We start from the raw sequence: 17,444 nt of genomic DNA, 5'->3' as shown, positions 1-17,444 counted from the left end.
TCCGGCGAGTTCACTAACACCTATGTTAGACAAAAAGTCACCCTAGTGCAGCACCATGAAAAGGGAAAGTAAATAAACTCAGAAAACAAATCATTGGTTGCCAGTGTGTGGGGACTAGAAAATGGGGGTTGGTTAAAAATCTGGAGTGACAGAAAATATTCTTGTATTTCGTTTTGTTTTTCGAGACAGGGTTTCTCTATGTAGCTTTGGGGTCTGTCCTGGAACTAGCTCTGGAGACATGACTGCATGTTTCTCAAAATCCATATACAGTGTATAAAGTGAATACATGGGTTCTAAGCACTTCTAATCCAACAATCCAAAATCCACAGTGTGCCAAAACCTAAATGCACTTTCAGCATTTTTTTTCAGCACAAAATAATGCAACAAGTATAAGATTCCACACTGTGAAACTGACTTCAAAGCACAAAATGACTTAAGGACATTATATAAAATAATCTTCAGACAATGTGTTTAAGGCAGGTATGTCACATAAATAAAATTTTTACTTGAGCTCTATTAACAAAATAGCTCATTGTGTATATGTAAAGTGATCCTAAGTTCTCCCGAATCCTAAATGCTTCTGGTTCCACATATTCTGGGTCTATAATACTTAATTTGTACCTGTATCCCCATGAAATGTGAATTTTACTCTGTATATAACATGTCTCGATAAACCTGTCTCTGGGCTGGCAAGATGACCCAGCAGATGAAAAGTGCTTACCAAACAAGATTGACCACCTGAGTATGATGCCTGGAGCCCAACGTGGAAAGACAGAAGTGACTCCTGAAAGTTATCCTCTGACCACAAACAAGCTGTGGCATGTGACACCCACACTCACGTACTCCCTCCCTCCCCCTCCCCCCCTTTCACGCATGCACGCACGCTCACAAACCATATACACAATAGTAATAAAGCCCGTCACTACAGCTCAAGGGGATCCTAACACCTTCCTTTGGTGTCTGAGAGAGCTGCACTCATATGCACACACACACATACGTATACACATATAATTTAAAATAAATCTTTAAAAATAAAAAGTTGGTGTCTCATAATGTTGTGCAAGCTGGCTGGGAATTCCTGGGCTCGAGCAGTTTCCCAATTATCAGCACCCAACTTGGACTACAGACCTGTGGTACTATGCCCAACTGTCACTGTTTTTAATACTCTACCCAGGTGTTAGTATTGTGTGCACACGTATGCCAGGGTACCAGTGTGGAACCCAGAGGACAACTGTGGAGCTGGCTCTTTTCTCCCATCATGTGGGTCCCAGGGATTGGAACTAAGGCTGTCAGGCTTGGCAGCATATGCCTTTACCCACTGAGGCATCTCTCTGGGCTCCTATTTGAATATTCTTAATTTTATATACTTTAAATAGAATCATTATCCAAAGATAAAATCACAATTTAACTATACCCATAGTTTTCTTCATAATATTGTAGAATACACCACCCTGCTGGAACATGTGAGGAAGACCCTTTGCATAAGACCATACGTCTTCTCCTGAAAGACAAAAACAGACAAAGTGTAAGTACAGACAACAGAGTGCCACCCAAGACTGTATTAACACCGATTAGCCTTGAACAGAGATTGCAAGGCCAAGATCCAGAATGAGTACAACACAGATATGATGCCATGGCACACCAAATGGACGATGTGATGGTGGGAGCTATTGCCAAGTGCTGTCACAGAAAAGCCTAGACACAGGTCACTTTTCAAGACATGATAACAATCGAAATTTTTAGTAAGTTTCTTCAATTTTTAAACAAAAAAGCTAACAAAAGTATCTTTAAAACTGCACCAATACTAAGAATATTAAACAAAATATATCTGAAGTCTCAGAGTATCTCAAGGGAGACTTGCCTGTAAACTCTGGGCAGGAACAGAAAAGATTATAAAAAGATACTCATTTTTAACTAAAATATAAAATTGTACAGTGTGTGTGTGTATTGTGTGTGTGTGTGTGAAAAATGAATAAAATGAAAAAGAAATGGCAAGAGAAAAAAAATAAGTAGGCAGATTGAACAAAAGTAATTGCTTTTGTTATTCTAATGTTAAATTATAAAACATAAATTTAAGGGAAAAATATTAAATATACCCCTAACAATCTTCAAAAAACTATAAAGCATTCATAAACAAATTACTATTTCACAAAATACATCAAGGTTTCAAATAAAAAACAGAGAGAAATAGAACAACTTCTGTGTGGTGAAGCACATACTCAGCATGTCCAAGGCTCAGAGTTCAATTCCTAACAAAAAAAGGGGAGAGGCATGGGGAAAAAGATTTTCACATTCGAAAGTATCAAAGAATAGAAGTATGGCTATGCCTATGTGCTGCTTCTTTATACCTTTATTTTCTACCTGTTAAGGAACACATGATATCATTATCAAGGAACTTAGTTCACTTTAATAACAATAGCAATAATGGGTTAATTTTTGTCTTTCCTACTAGAAAACTATACTGCGGAAACTTAGTTTTGCAATGAACTCACTGATGATACTAATTAATCACATGTCTATCATCCTTTCCCACACCATAAAGAAGGAAATGAAGTTGTCTAACAGTTAAAGTTATTTTCAGTAAACCAGTTTTAAACATAAACTTTTAAAAGCCTTGTTTTGTCATTTAAACCTTCAGTTAACCTGAACATTCAGTTACACAAATACTTTATTTACTAAGAATACTATTACCAAAATTACTTAAGTGAAGACATATAGAAAATTTTTATTTAAAATATCAAATCCCCCAAGCACAAAAATACTGATAACTCCTAGTAGAAGCTACACCAGTAAGCTTACCAAACTTCATCATATTTCACTTAATTATGGTCATTCTTATCCTAAATGGTCGCAGTTTTCTAAACTACTCAAGGATATTATTTATTTGGAAAATGTCAACAAGTATGGGGTTGCAAAGTTTGAGGTTGATTTACTTGTGGGGTCTTTGTTTTGTTTTGTTTGGGGGGGAAGAATCCGAACAGTTGCCACAGTGAGCACCTATATACTACACTGAGAAAAATGTTACATTTCTTAGCAGTTCATATTCCAGACTATGTCTTATTTAAGTAGACCAAGCATTTGTTTTCATCATCTCCATATAAAGGTTATTCAGACATTATTTTCCTAATCAGCCCATTCCCCATGGCATTTGAATAGCACAGATGTATGCTATGCTATACTGTTTATGTAGTATATATGTGTATAATTTTATATATCAAGAGTAAGGTTTTTTTCCATTCCCCAGAACTAATTTTTCCCCAGTAAGAGAAATACAGCCATCACTCCTCAATTAAACGAAGTCTAAACACCAGCTAAGCCTCTATTATCCACCTCTCTCTGAGCTGAGAATGCACTTTCACAGCTTCTTTTACTATCACAACCAGGCTTTTTCTACCTCACTTACAAGCAAACGAGCTCAGAACAATGCTTACATGACTACCCCAAGATCACACAGTTAATATGTGGCTGAATCCTGCATACCAATCCAAAGTTTATACATATCCTTAAAATTAAACATCCATTAGACTCAAACCATGTTAAGACAAACATGATGGCCCTATTCACAGTCCTGCATAGGTATGGCATCAACTGGCTATAGAAAACAGACAAATTGGGCTGGAGAGATGGCTCAAGGGTTAAGCACACTGACTGCTCTTCCAGAGGTCCTGAGTTCAATTCCCAGCAACCACATGACGGCTCATAACCCTTTGTAATGAGATCTGGTGCCCTCTTCTGGCATGGAGGTGTACATGCAGGAGGAACATTGTATACATAATAAATAAATCTTAAAAAAAAACAGACAAATTGTTTCCTTTACTATAAGTGTACCTCCAATGAGTTATCTTTATTGGTAAAAGAATCAAGAAAGGGGACTGGAGACCAGGATATTTGTACAATTCCCCCACAGCCTCATACAGCTCTCCACAGCATCATCTCCATCTATATCACTATTGTCTGTCTCCTGCCTAGACCACTGTCCCCTTCTCAACTGGTTTTCCCTTGAGTCTTGTCCTCCCCAACTCCCTTGTTCATGCAGTGCTAAATCTCACACACTGAAGAGAAGCTAGTCCAAAGGTAATCCTCAGATATGCAAGGAATCCCAAGGCCAGTTGAGCTATAGGACGACGTCTAAAAAAGAAAAAAAAAGTACAGGTCAAAGTCTAAGACCTCCTTTTCTATACTACAGTAAGAACTGGTCCTTCTCTACCAACCTCATATCATGCCTTACCTTGACTGTTTTGTTATTTTGAGACAGGGTCTCACCATGTAGCTGAGACTAGCTTAGAACTCCCAATCATCCTTTATCTTCTTCCAGCTCCTGAATGCTGGAATTATAGGCATTCACCATCAACTCAGTTCCCTCTTCCTTGATTTTAATGAAGCAACACAAATTGTTCCAGTTTCCTAAAGGCCAATAATTGTTACATATTCCTTAAAAGGCGATTTAAAATTCAATAATAGCTTATCTGTAAAGGCACACTTACTGAAGCCTGACAATAACAGCTTATCTGTAAAGGCACACTTACTGAAGCCTGACACCCACATGGAGGGAGGAGAACCAGTTCTCCCAAGCAGTCCTCCGGCCTCCACATATGTGCTGCAGAGCATGTGCATGTGTGCACACAAAGACAAAATTAAATAAGCACAAGAAAGCATAAAATTCTATGTAAGTGCCACTTCTCTATACAATCTGAGTGATTGGGTAATACTCTGATGTCAACATATCAAGGTCACTGTCATAGCTTGCTAATTTAGTTTACTTTTTCTCTTTCTTTTTCAGACTCAGGGAAAGGTCAGTGGCATCAGACTTTCTATTGCCAGGACCTGGCACAGGGCTGAACAATTGCATTCTGAATACTGGTTGAACAAACACAATGAATGGGTATCACAAATGAAGTTTTTCTCTCCCCCGCCCTCCAGCTGGAGAGATGGCACGGCAGTAGAGAGTACTGGCTCCTCTTCTACAGGACATGGGTTTGATTCTCAACACCTAACTGGCAGCTTACAATCAGCTGTTTCTAGTTCCAGGGGACCTGACACCTTCTTCTGGCTTTTGTGGGTACCAGGCACACAAATGGTGCAGACATATATGCAAGCAAAACACTAATACACAACAATAAGAAAAAAGGAAAAGAGGTTTTCCCTTAAAAGGGAACAATGCCAAAAAACAACTCGGGGAGGGGGTAGGACTGAAGTAGAATAAGCGTCTTCTGGGAGCAGCGGATCTGTAAAAGGTAACTACCAGCAGCACTACCTATATCCAATACTCTAATAAGTCAAACTCTGTGAAAAAAAAAGTGGCTCCATCTCATTAGGACACACTCTTAAGAGGCGTTTCATGGTGAAGTCTCCATTATATCAACACATTTTTCTGTCATAGTCTCCTAACTAGCTTTAGAGTTAGCTCTTTTTCATGGTACAACAGTAAAATATTCCTAGTTGATGTATGGCGTGTGAAGATGGCAGAGTGCATGCAGCACCATAAATCACCTCTTTCTGCGGTCTTCTTCTGGAGCCCCTCCTCCAGGCTTCAGTTCTCCTCTTTAAACAGAAGACACATATAGCAGTAGTATTCCGGATGATTTTCTTCTCACTGTAATGCTTTTTTTTCTATTTGAGAAGTGATTTTTAATTTTTTAAATTTATGTTAAAAAGATCTGTTTTAAGAATATATGTTTCTAAAAATAAATAAATAATAAAAAGAATATACATTTCTTTTCTTCTTCAGATTTATTTACTTATGTATATTAGTACTCTATTTGCATCTATGCCTGCATGACAGAGGAGGGCATCAGATGCCATTACAGATGGCTGTGAGCCACCATGGGATTGGGTGCTGGGAACTGAACTAGGACCTCCGGAAGAGAAGCCAGTGCTCTTAACCATAACCATCTCTCCAGTCCCAAGAATATATATTTTTCTAAGACTAAGACAGAGTTGAGATGAAAGTTTAAAAGACTGTCATAGGCTGGCATAATAGTGTTAAGTGGCTAGAACACTTCCAAGTCCGAGAACCTGCATTTGTTCCTGGGACCCACATGGGAGGAGAGAGCTGACTCCCACAAATCGTCCTCTGACCTCCACAGGGACACAGGTGCACAAATGAATATGTTTTCGAAAATCAAGTCATTGTTCCAATTTTCTAACTATAAATATTTCTGACGACAATTTGGAGAAAAGTTGAGAAGGGGGAGATTCAGATAAAATAGCTAGTAGGTGTTATAATATTGCAGTACAAGAAGAATAACTTTTTAAAAAAGGTTTTTTGACCCAGTTTAACTTAGAAATATAGCCTAGTCTGGCCTCAAACTGACAGTAATACTCCTACCTCACCTCAAGTGTGCAGTAATTGTAGGTGTGCACTACAACGCCAGGTTTTAAAAGGAATAACCCAATATTCTACAGCACAGTATGTTAGTTATGGTTGAAAATAACTAACTGTATATTTCAAAATAGCTAACAGACAAGCATTTTAATGCTTCCAACCCAGGAAATTATGTGCCTGAGGTGATAAATAAGCCAATATCCCTGATTTGATCATTACACAGTGAACAGATGTACTGAACTATCATACCTTACCACACAAATGCATTGTTATTATATCAGTTAAAATACATTAAGTAAAAGTCAATTTGAAGTTTCTACTTTGCAACTTGAAAACAAACTAAAAACTCTTAACATCTATATGAAATTGTGTGTATAATTATAATGTGTGTACACACACACACACACACACACACACACGGAACGCATGTCCGGGTTGTGTATGTGTGCAGACACACAAGTGTCGGAGGAGGACAGCAAGTGTCCTGCTCTACCACTCTCCACCTTGTTCCCTTCAGACAGGTTCTGTCACTGAAGCTAGAGTGTAAATGATCCTTGGGGCTCCACCCACCACAGCACTAGACTCATAGACAACAAATGTTCTACCTACCCACCTACCCACCTCCCATATGAAATATATTTTAAAGACTCAAATACTTAAAACTCTGAACTTGAATTGGCAGGATGGCTTAATAGATAACTACATTTGCTGACAAGCCTGCAACCTGAGTTTGGTCCCTGGGACCCACGTGGGAGGAGAGAGTCAACTCGCACAGGCTGTCCTGTTTCCCAAGTGTACCCAGCAGCACATGCACAAAGTAAATAAATGGCCGGGCGGTGGTGGCGCACGCCTTTAATCCCAGCACTCGGGATTTATTTGGAGGGCAAGCCTCAAATCCCACAGAGAACTATCTTCAGGATTCAGTTCTCTCCTTTTATCGGTTGCTCAGGATCAAACTCAAGTCTTCAGGCTTGGCAGCAAGTGCCTTTACCTACTGAGCCATCTTGCCAGTCCAGTCAAAACTATTTCTAAGAAACATATCCCTGATTCTACTTAATTCTCAGTCCCTTAAGTAAATCTAGTTTTTAGTGTCACCATTAAGTGTTAAGGATGCATTTATAATGCATATCCATGGACCACAAACCAATCATGTACAAGAATGTGCACACACAGCAGTCTGTATGAATGTAATTAGTATTTTTTTTTTCTGGGAAGTACAATGTTAAGAACTACCACATCTTATTTTATAGATATCAGAATTCTTTGAAAGAAAATAAAAGTAAAATATATCAAATGGCTAAGTCACAGAAAGTGATTAACTTAAATCTTCAAAGCATAATTACATAAGTCATCTCCTGTATTGTATATGTAAAGACCTATCTATATGCATCAACATCATATTATGACTATTCTTACTACAAATGTACCACATATAAATAAGAACCATCCAATGGCACATAAGGAATAACAATAAGAATAAGCATGATCTAGATTTCAAACTTTTACCCAGCATTTGAAGAAAAATATAAAGAGAGATAATAATAAAGCAATCTAATATCACCTTAAAAAAAAATCTGAGTTCTCATGTGATTTTGGAAACTCCTGAGGTATTAGGACGGGCTTATATCATGCTTCCTAAGCATACATGAGGCCCTATATTCAACTATCGGTACCACATTCACCAATACATAAAAAAGAAATTACAAAGTGTTATGGGGCTTTTGGGTGCTGTGGATTGATCCAAGTAGGCCCTATATTTTAAAACTATATAGTAAAAAGTCACAGTCCTTTCAGGAAGAAAAGCAGTGTCATAAAACCCAACAAACTTCTCTATTTTCTCAAAAGCTGGCAATAAACTGACATAAAATCACATTTTAAGTAAACTACAGACAAATCTTGTTTTTCACCTAGCCCCTATCTTTACCTCCTGATAAAGCTATGATAATCAGAAAATAAAATTTGATACTAAGAAAAAGGAAATCGGCCATTTCTTATGGTAGACCATATCCACCATAGCTACCATAAAACAAAATACAAATACTTGGTCTACAAGGAATTGTAGTAACATATTGTACAAAGTCATAATTGGGTTGATTTAAACATTATACGAAGACGGCAGTCTGTTAAAAACTAAGTTCAATAAACTCCAGTGGTCTGAATAAAATGGATTAAAAATATATGTGAAATATTACAGAAAAAATACTGTTGTATTTTATACTACCATCATATGATTCAAAGCAACTGTGACTAGTTTCATGAATGCCCATACTGAGTAGACTATGTATTATTTTGTTGATATACATACAAAATCTATTTAATGAATATTGATCTTAAAAACAAAAAAAGGTAAGGTTCCAGGTTCAATCCTAGCACCACAAAAACAAATAACAACTCAGAACAGTGTTTTTCTGTCTCATGACCTCCATGATATAAATTGCGCCTCATCACATCCTCCCCACCATGAAAAATGGAACCAACTGAAGCTATGAGTTAAAAAACAAACAAAACCACCCTCAAAAAAAAGAAAAACACATGTTCCTAGCTATTAAAAGTCAGCACATTTCACGAATCTCCAAATATCTCTATATAGATAGATATTTAGAGATATATGTGTATATATGTGTATAATCTCAAATAAAAGTTTTTTTAAATGCTATATTGGTTATCTTTGGGGTTTATCATTTTTATATTGATAGAAAATAAGGCTGGTCATGTTTTAATGAAACTATAAATGCAGGCAATTCCCTCAGCAGACACCCTTCTGGCAAGTTGTGATGATATGAATAAGAAATGTCCCCACAGTCTCTAGCAATTGATTGTTTCCAGTTGGTGGTACTGTTCTAAGGTTTAAAAGTGTGGTCTTGCTGGAGAAAGTACTTCACTAGGCGAGGGCTTGGAATTTAATGTCTCCTCCAGCCATTCCCAATAGCTCTCCGCTTCCTGCTGCCACCTTAAGATATGATCTTAACCAGGGAGCAGTGGTGGTGCACACTTTTAATCCCAGCACTTGGGAGGCAGAGGCAGGCAGATCTCTGTGAGTTCAAGTCTAGCCTGGTGAACAGAAGCAAGTTTCAGGACAGCCAAGGCTATTACAGAGAAACCCAGTCTCGAAGGTGGTGGGTGGGGGGCAGGGGGAGGAGTGAGATCTCAGCTTATTGTTTCAGATACCACGCCTGCAGGTTGCCACGCTTCCCTGCTATGATGATAAGGAACTCTTATCTCTCTGAAACCATAAACCCAAATAAACCCTTCCTTCTTAATAGAAGGAAGGAACTGTATCTCATTCATCGTTGTACCTCTGACATAGTCTCAGGCTCACAGCATACATTCATTTCGATGAGCTAGCAATCTCTGTTCATTCACTCAGCAAGCATCTGCTTGGTATCATACAATGTGTCAGTGATAACATTCATTAAAACAGGTTATACTCTCTCTGTAGACTTAAAATCCAGTGTAGGGAGGTACAAATAAACAGACAAATAATATCATTAAGTTTGTAATAGGTGCTATAAGGAAAATGAATAGAATATGAAAATAAATTAGAATAGTAAACAAGTCTCTCAAACCTTAGAGGACATATTCAAAACTATTAGTGACAAGATAAATAAAGAAGTATTGTAAAGCTTGAGAAGCTATTTTCTAAACAAATATAAAGGCAGCTAATTTCTGTAGTTTTCCAATTTTTTGTTTTTGCAATTTTCTAAATAACTCCTGTTGTTTTCTAGCATCGCCAATCTAAACATCAAGTTGCTGAATATTCTGTATTTTATGTATGGTCTTCCAAAACTAATGTTTTTACAAACACATTACTTTTAAAGCATTATCTTCTCTACATAATTAAAACAATCAGAGAGAGGTGACTAATATTTGGACAGGGGTTGTCACTGTCATAGTACTTTGCTTGTTTGGGGTTCTGATCTTTAGTTGTTGCTGTTGTCATCATTGCAGACAGTGCTGCTATGCAGTCAAGGTTCAAGACAAGCTCATGATCTTCACGCCTTAAGTTCCCAAACACTTGGAGTGCTAGGATTTGAGGTGTGCACCCCCATGCCAGGCTAGTGTTAGTGCTTAAAGCACAATTTTCTCAAATTAGTAAAATATACCTTTATACTTAAATTCTGTGTTGGCAATAGATACATACATATAAAAAAAATCAGATGCAGGGGCTGGAGAGATGGCTCAGTGGTTAAGAACACTGACTGTTCTTCCAAAGGTCCTGAGTTCAATTCCCAGTACCCACACGATGGCTCACAACCATTTGTAATCTGGCGCCCTCTTCTGGCCTGCAGGCATACATGTAGATAGAAAACTATACATAGTAAACAAAGTCTAAAAAAAATTAGATGAATTGTGGACACCAACATAAATATTAGAAGAGGGACAGGATTAGAAGAGAAGGTGGTATCTTGGGAAACTCATTACACTCTAAACTAGTTCAAAGAAAATTGGTTGCAGGAAGCGTAAATCAATTTTTTAAAAGAAATTATAAACTGGTATTTTTAATAACTTTCTTTTTTTTTGGTTTTTTCGAGACAGGGTTTCTCTGTGGCTTTGGAGCCTGTCCTGGAACTAGCTCTTGTAGACCAGGCTGGTCTCGAACTCACAGAGATCCACCTGCCTCTGCCTCCCGAGTGCTGGGATTAAAGGCGTGCGCCACCACCGCCCGGCTTTTAATAACTTTCAATATAAAATATATTTCCAGTCGGACAGTAGTGCTGCACACCTTTAATTTCAGTACTCGGGAGGCAGAGGCAGGTGAATCTCTGAGTTCGAGGTCAGACTGCTCTACAGAGTGAGTTCCAGGACAGCCAAGACTATACACAGAGAAACCCTATCTCGAAAAACCGAAAGAAAGAAAGAAAAAGAAAGACATTACTATCCTGTTTTTAACTTGAGAAATTGTCAGTTTTAAAATGCTATTTTATAACATTTTATACCTAATTTTATACATTTTGTAAAGATGCTATTTATTTTTTTTCAGAGTTCTAAGAATATTTTACCCAACTACAAGAAATATTTTCTACAGAAGCAACTGAAGTGTTGGGGAGTTAATAATTTTCACAAAATCACTAAGTTAGTAATTAATAGGGAAAAGAGTCAAATGTGTCTTCTGATTCCATACATACAGCCACTCCTCCATTCCACGCAGTCTCTAAGAGACCACGGGGTCTCAGAAATATGGAAATACCTAGGTCATTTTCTCCATTTCAGTTTTTACACCTGCCAAACTAAAATCAACAATATCAACTTGGAAATTTGTACAGTTCTTAGATCTCCCATTAACTAATAGGCTCCCAACTTAATAAACCAGTAATAACAAATCTTCATTATAGAAGGCCAAGGCCCAACTCAATACTTTTCAGTAGTCTGAGAAAACAGAATCAAAAGCCAGTACCTTTCTATCTAGAGTTCTTCTAGTTTCAGCAAAAATTAAGGCCTTTCTAACATCTAAAATTCAAATTTTACTTCATACTTCAAAACTTGTGTAAAGCATGCTAACACCAACTTAAAAGACAAAGGTTAAGCAATAATGAAAAAAGACATGTACCATGAAGCAGTATCCCAAGTCATCTAAAGGATGAAATTATATATTTAGTTGATAATAGATTTTCCTTTAATTTATGCTAAATTATTAAAAAGAAATTTTAACCCCATTGCCATCTTTGTTCATTTCTTATGAGCTATTCACTGCAATTATGGCAGTCACTGAACCATGAAATTAAACACAAAACCTGTGTACACATACGAAAAACATGACGAAGGAAATGGAGGCAATAGGCTATTGGGTGGGAGTGCGGACTATAAACACCAGAAACTGCAATTCATCAGACAGGAAGTCCTGAAATCACATGACAGGCAGGAAAATGAAATTAAAAATAAATGAAAAAGGATCAAAATAGAAAGGCCCAAGAGCTCAGACTGGGAGAAAAAGAAAGGTCTTTAGATACATTTGTTTTTTTAAACAATTTTTGAAATAAATGTTATTTAAATATTGATATATCTAAATAAATAATCTGCTGACAGTTGAGGAACTACTTTCATTTTATAGTTATGCTTTTGTAATAATCACTCAATAATCATATTTATAATACCAAACATTAAAGAAAATAATTTTCTCCTAAAGTATAGAATCAAGTATTTATGGTAACCACTGTTTTTTCTCCCCACAAAAGAAAACCTCAGTATTTTATACTCACAACTATGATATACCACCAGACCTCAATTGCTCTTACCCATCAACGTTGCTAAAAGACACAAGGAATACATTTCTTTGTCAGCTTGCTCCTGAAGTTCCTTGGACGACAGTCTGCCAGTAGCAGCAATCTCTTCTTGTTTCACAGTGTGGGCTGAGTGTGCTGCAGCCGGCTGACCACCTTCCTCTTTGCCTTTTAAGATCTCTATTGTAATTCTGTCACCGTGCTGTAAGGGAACTGGCTCCTTTTCCATGCCTGCCTGGGGTGGCAGTAACTCTTTAGGGGGAAAGCCATATCGAATACACTGTAAATACGGAGGAATGTTGAACTCTCTGGCTATACTTTCCTGAAGTTCAAAAAAGGTTGTTGAAGACTTAAGGGTAACCATGGACTGTCGTCCATCATTGGTTGTTATTCGAATCTTCTTCTCCTTAGAAGTTGTAGGTGAGTAGGGAGCCTTGGTGGGGGTGGCAGGTGCAGATGATGGGCCATCACGAACAGTGCTTGGGGAAACAGTTCTGGGCTGCCCCTTTTGTTCTTGTTTTAATTTATCTGTTTTCCGTTTCTGCATTGCAGAAGCTTGTTCTGTGATGTTCTGTTGAATAGTTCTTTCAGTTTTACTCATGTTTAACTCTTCCTTGTGCAAAGTTTTTGCTTTCTGTCCAGTAAGAATAATCTTAGTTGGTAACTGAGACTCCAATTCTTGTCCTTGCACATCTCCAACTCTCTGAGCATGAGCACCGTCTATATTTACAGGAGTGTAATCGTCAGGATTTTTTTTTGCAGTCTGATGCAATATGGTGTGGACAACTTTCTGAACTAGGATCTCACTTCCAAATTCACCTGGAAAGTGCTTGGTAACAAGCTTCATTGCAACATCATAAACATTACTATTCAAAGCTGGATCACTTTCGTACTGAAACCAATAAACGGTTTCTCTGACCACTCTTCCTCCCCACTCCAAAGTGATGGGAAAAGCCTCTGGGAGGTTATCATACTCTTTACCTTCCCAGAAGTGTTTGAATCCACAACCACATTTGCCACCAGTAGACCTGGAATTAGTTCTGTCTCCATCCAAATACACAAGAGAGCCATCTCCTCTGACTCTTCGCACAGATGAGCCATGGCACCAATTACAAGCTGTTAGATTACTCAATCCATAGTCTGGTATCAGAACATCTTTCACTGGGTCATATGAACAAATCAAATTGTTTAAGGGAAAGCTGTAATTTTTGTCAGGCCTCAGCTGTCCGTGAGTACTTTTTGCCAGGTTGTACAGTTTCCCTCCTGGAGCCAACCACTCAGGAGGAACATGAAGTTCAGAAAGGGCACCACAGAGCAAACACTTGTGAAGGCGATTATCCATCACTGCTTTTTTAGCAGCTGCTGTAACTTCCTCAGGCTGAACTCCTATCACCCCAGTCCTTCTGTAGAAATACTGATGTACATCAGCAACCAAACTAGGATGGATGCCATGCTTGTCCATAAAGACCTCTTCCATAGCAGCAACCAGCCGAAGTAAGTACTTATCCTGCAAACTTCTGTCTCCTCCGATAACACAACCACCATCCTCCTCAAGTTTGATGTACTTCTTAATAAGATCCTGAGGCACACCCCATGCTTTAGGCAGCAAATTCATGGGCAGTTTGGGCAAGGCCGCCCCTTTTATGCCTACCAAGGGAATATAATGGTTTCGACCAGAGCTACTCCACGCGATGCAGATGGGCTTGTTCAGATGACCATCTCTGCCTGTGCATTTCTCTGCCGGGATGAGCCCAGGTAGAAAGGTGGCCGAGTAGTCGCCAGAGCTTCTCATGCCACTGAGCGAGTCCAAGAGGATGATGGGGCGATGTAACACGTTAGCAAGGCCAAATATGTGGATGTTCCTCAGGCCTAAGGGGACACCTTCGGGTGGCACAAACAGAGGGTCACACTCGTTGATGATGTCCTCCCACTCGGCCGCATCAATAAAGTCATGAAACAGGGCCTGATAGCGGGCCAGGTGCTGCTGAAAGTGCTGCTTGAGATTCTCCCTCAGAGCATGCCAGAAGAGCTCCCGGCCCACGAGGGCCCGGGACACCGCGTGCACCAGGCAGTGTCCGTCCCCATCCACATGCACGGGGATGAGGCACTCCTGACTTTTATTGGCCCGTTTGATGTCCTCGAGGGTGTCGTGTAGATACAGGAGGCTCCCGGAGCGGTCCTTGCCGTAGCCTACGGTGTTGACGTGCTCGGGCTCGATGAGGAAGGCACGGTCACCCAGTAAGGCGCAATCGAACAGTTCGCCCTGGTTCATATCCCGGAGAAGCTTGGCCCGGCCTGTTTGTTTGTCCATCCCATAGCGTGCCAATATGGGCGACAGTAATTTGCAGTGGTAGTTGGACAGGCCCATCACCTTTACCAGTTCCGTGTTCTTCTTGGGCGCCCCCGTCACCCCGAGCAGTGCGTTCCGCAGCAGATTGTGCAGCACCACGTCCGGGTCGGTCACCTCCTCCACTCCCAGCAGCTGGTGCTGCTCGTGCCGCTGCCCGCACTCGGTACACTCGATGCTGACGGAGCCCGAGGCCGGGAAGAAGAGCCGCGCCTGGCACTTGGGGTCCGGGCAGCTCCCGGAAAGGATCCTCCGGTCCCTTCGTTTCGAAAGGCCCCCCGGAGTAGCCGCCGCCGCCAGCGACGACGAAGTCTGCGGAGCCTCGGGGGGAGGAGGCGGCGGCGGCAGCGGAGGCGGCGGCGGCGGCTGAGACATCGCTCTCGGCTCTCGCTCGGCGTCCCAAGCGACCCTCAAAAGCACATAGCCAGCCCTCCGCCGGCCCGACGCGGTCTAGTCCAGGCCCAGGGCAAATGGCTTTCCCTTCCCTACCAGTTCCTCCTCCTCCTAGGCGAAGGCGGAAGCGCCGGACGTTGTTTCTCTTCTCACTTCTCCACTGCCTCAGCCGTTGCCCCGAACGTAACGGCCACCACCCCACCCCGCACTCACACTCACTCACTCTCGCTCTCTCCCTCAGACACAGACATACACGCCCTCACTGAGACTGCGCAGGCGTCGCTTCCGCTCCGCCCTCTGGGAACGAGAGTCTTCCGGCTCCTCTCTCGCGAAGGAGTGCCAGGCGCTTCCGTCCAGAACGAACTTCAGGTACCATGATGCAAAGCGACAGTGCGCACGAGGGGAGGAGGAAGAGGCAAGCATCGGAAGGCGGGGACAGAAAGGAAAAGGATGACTCGCGGGGCTTGTCGGTAGTTGTATTTTTTACTGGGTCTCTTTTGTAGTTTATTTTTTCTTCCTCTGGCCCAGGAGTAAGAGTCAGATCACATTTCCTAGGATGCTGTGTGTGGCGTCCCGCCGCACTTTCCCCTTGGGCAGAAAGGAGTTTGCTTGGTGAAAACAGGAGTAAAAAAGAATTGTGTGGTAGAGGGTCTGACGTTCACGACCGATACGAGGGTTGGGGAGTAAAGAGGTTGTAAGGGGGGGGGGGGGGGGGTTGGGAATCCCAGTGATTTGCCAGGCTAGGAAGTGGAATCAAAGGATTTAATCCTAGAAAAAAGTCCTGGCTGGTGATAGGAAAATCACAGCTTGAGAATTACTGGTTCGCAACTTGTAAAACCCTTTTTTTTTTTTTTTTTTAGAAAGCATCTTGTTATTATATTTGTCTTTTTGACTTCTTTATAAGTATTGAGGGAATGGCTTGTCATGGAATGTTTAGAAAACAAGTCTAAAAGAAAGGTAAAGTTGTCTCTTAGCAGTTAGAGATCACCAGCGCTAAGGTTTTCTGTGCGTATATAGTATATACTTTTATTTTTTGAGACAGGGACTCAATAGCCCAGGCAGACCCAAACTCCATAGTGGAGGATGACTTTGAACTCTAAATGCTGAGGTGTAGGTACACACCAGACACCTAGGTTACGCAGTGCTAAGGGTTGAACCTAGGACTTCATGCATGATAGGCAAGGGCTCTACCAACTGAGATATAACGCCAGCCCACATAATATGTAGGGTTTTAAAAAATTATTTCTTGGCCGGGCGATGGTGGCGCACGCCTTTAATCCCAGCACTCGGGAGGCAGAGGCAGGCGGATCTCTGTGAGTTCGAAACCAGCCTGGTCTACAAGAGCTAGTCCTAGGATAGGAACCAAAGCTACACAGAGAAACCCTGTCTCGAAAATCCAAAAAAAAAAAATTATTTCTTTTTTTTTTTAGATTATAATATAACTACATTACTCCTTCCAAACCCTCACATATGCCCAGCCTTGCTCTCTTTGAAATTCATGGTCTCCATTGATGCATCTTTTAAACTGTATGATATATGTATATATGTGTGTGTGTGTGTGTATGTATGTGTGTGTATGTTTGTGTGTGTGTATGATACTGTTCTTGGTGTTAAATAAATATATAATTATTTTCTCTGTTATTCAGGATAACTTTTTTCTCTACATTTATTTCTGCTCACTTGTTTTCTTGAAGTTTTCTGATTATTATTTTAATTAAAAATAATGTAAAAAAAATCATGGCTTCTTTTTTCATTAATTACTGTTACATACATATAATTCAACTTCAAGTTTGGCAAAACAGCATATGCCATTAATCCTAGCACTTGGGAGGCAGAGGCAGACAGATCTCAGGAGCTCTACACCAGTCTTTGTGAATGCCAAGTCAGTTGTGACTACACAGTGAGAGCCTGTCTTGGGAAGGAAAGATTCCTCTTCAGCCATGTGCTGCATCTGTGATCCCAGCACCCACATGGTGGTGGTGAGGTCCGTCTGGGCTAGAGGGTCAAGAATGACAGCCTGTTACTACATAGTGAGACTGTTTTAGCAAAAGAAAACAACAAACCAACAACCTCACCTGTGCCTGGGGCACAGGCCTGTAATTGCAGCTATGAGGCAGAGACAGGAGAATGGAAAACTCAAGGGTCTGTCTGGGCTAGAGAA

General features: G+C 40.4%; 1 protein-coding gene across 1 annotated transcript in view; it reads right to left on the bottom strand.

Annotated features, from left to right (window-relative positions):
- The window catches only part of Vcpip1 (valosin containing protein interacting protein 1), a 26,314-nt gene extending 10,804 nt beyond the window's left edge, over positions 1-15,510 (bottom strand). The window contains exons 1-2 of the mRNA XM_005361890.3: positions 12,559-15,510; positions 1,415-1,501 (exon numbers count right to left, since the gene is read on the bottom strand). Coding sequence (XP_005361947.1) covers positions 1,415-1,501; positions 12,559-15,265 — 2,794 coding nt within the window. The 5' untranslated portion in view covers positions 15,266-15,510. The remainder of the gene's footprint in view (positions 1-1,414; positions 1,502-12,558) is intronic.
- Positions 15,511-17,444: the final 1,934 nt, after the last annotated feature.

The sequence above is a fragment of the Microtus ochrogaster genome, linkage group LG5, assembly GCF_000317375.1.
Source record: "Microtus ochrogaster isolate Prairie Vole_2 linkage group LG5, MicOch1.0, whole genome shotgun sequence".
NCBI lineage: Eukaryota > Metazoa > Chordata > Mammalia > Rodentia > Cricetidae > Microtus > Microtus ochrogaster.
This window is presented reverse-complemented; position numbering and strand designations above follow the sequence as displayed.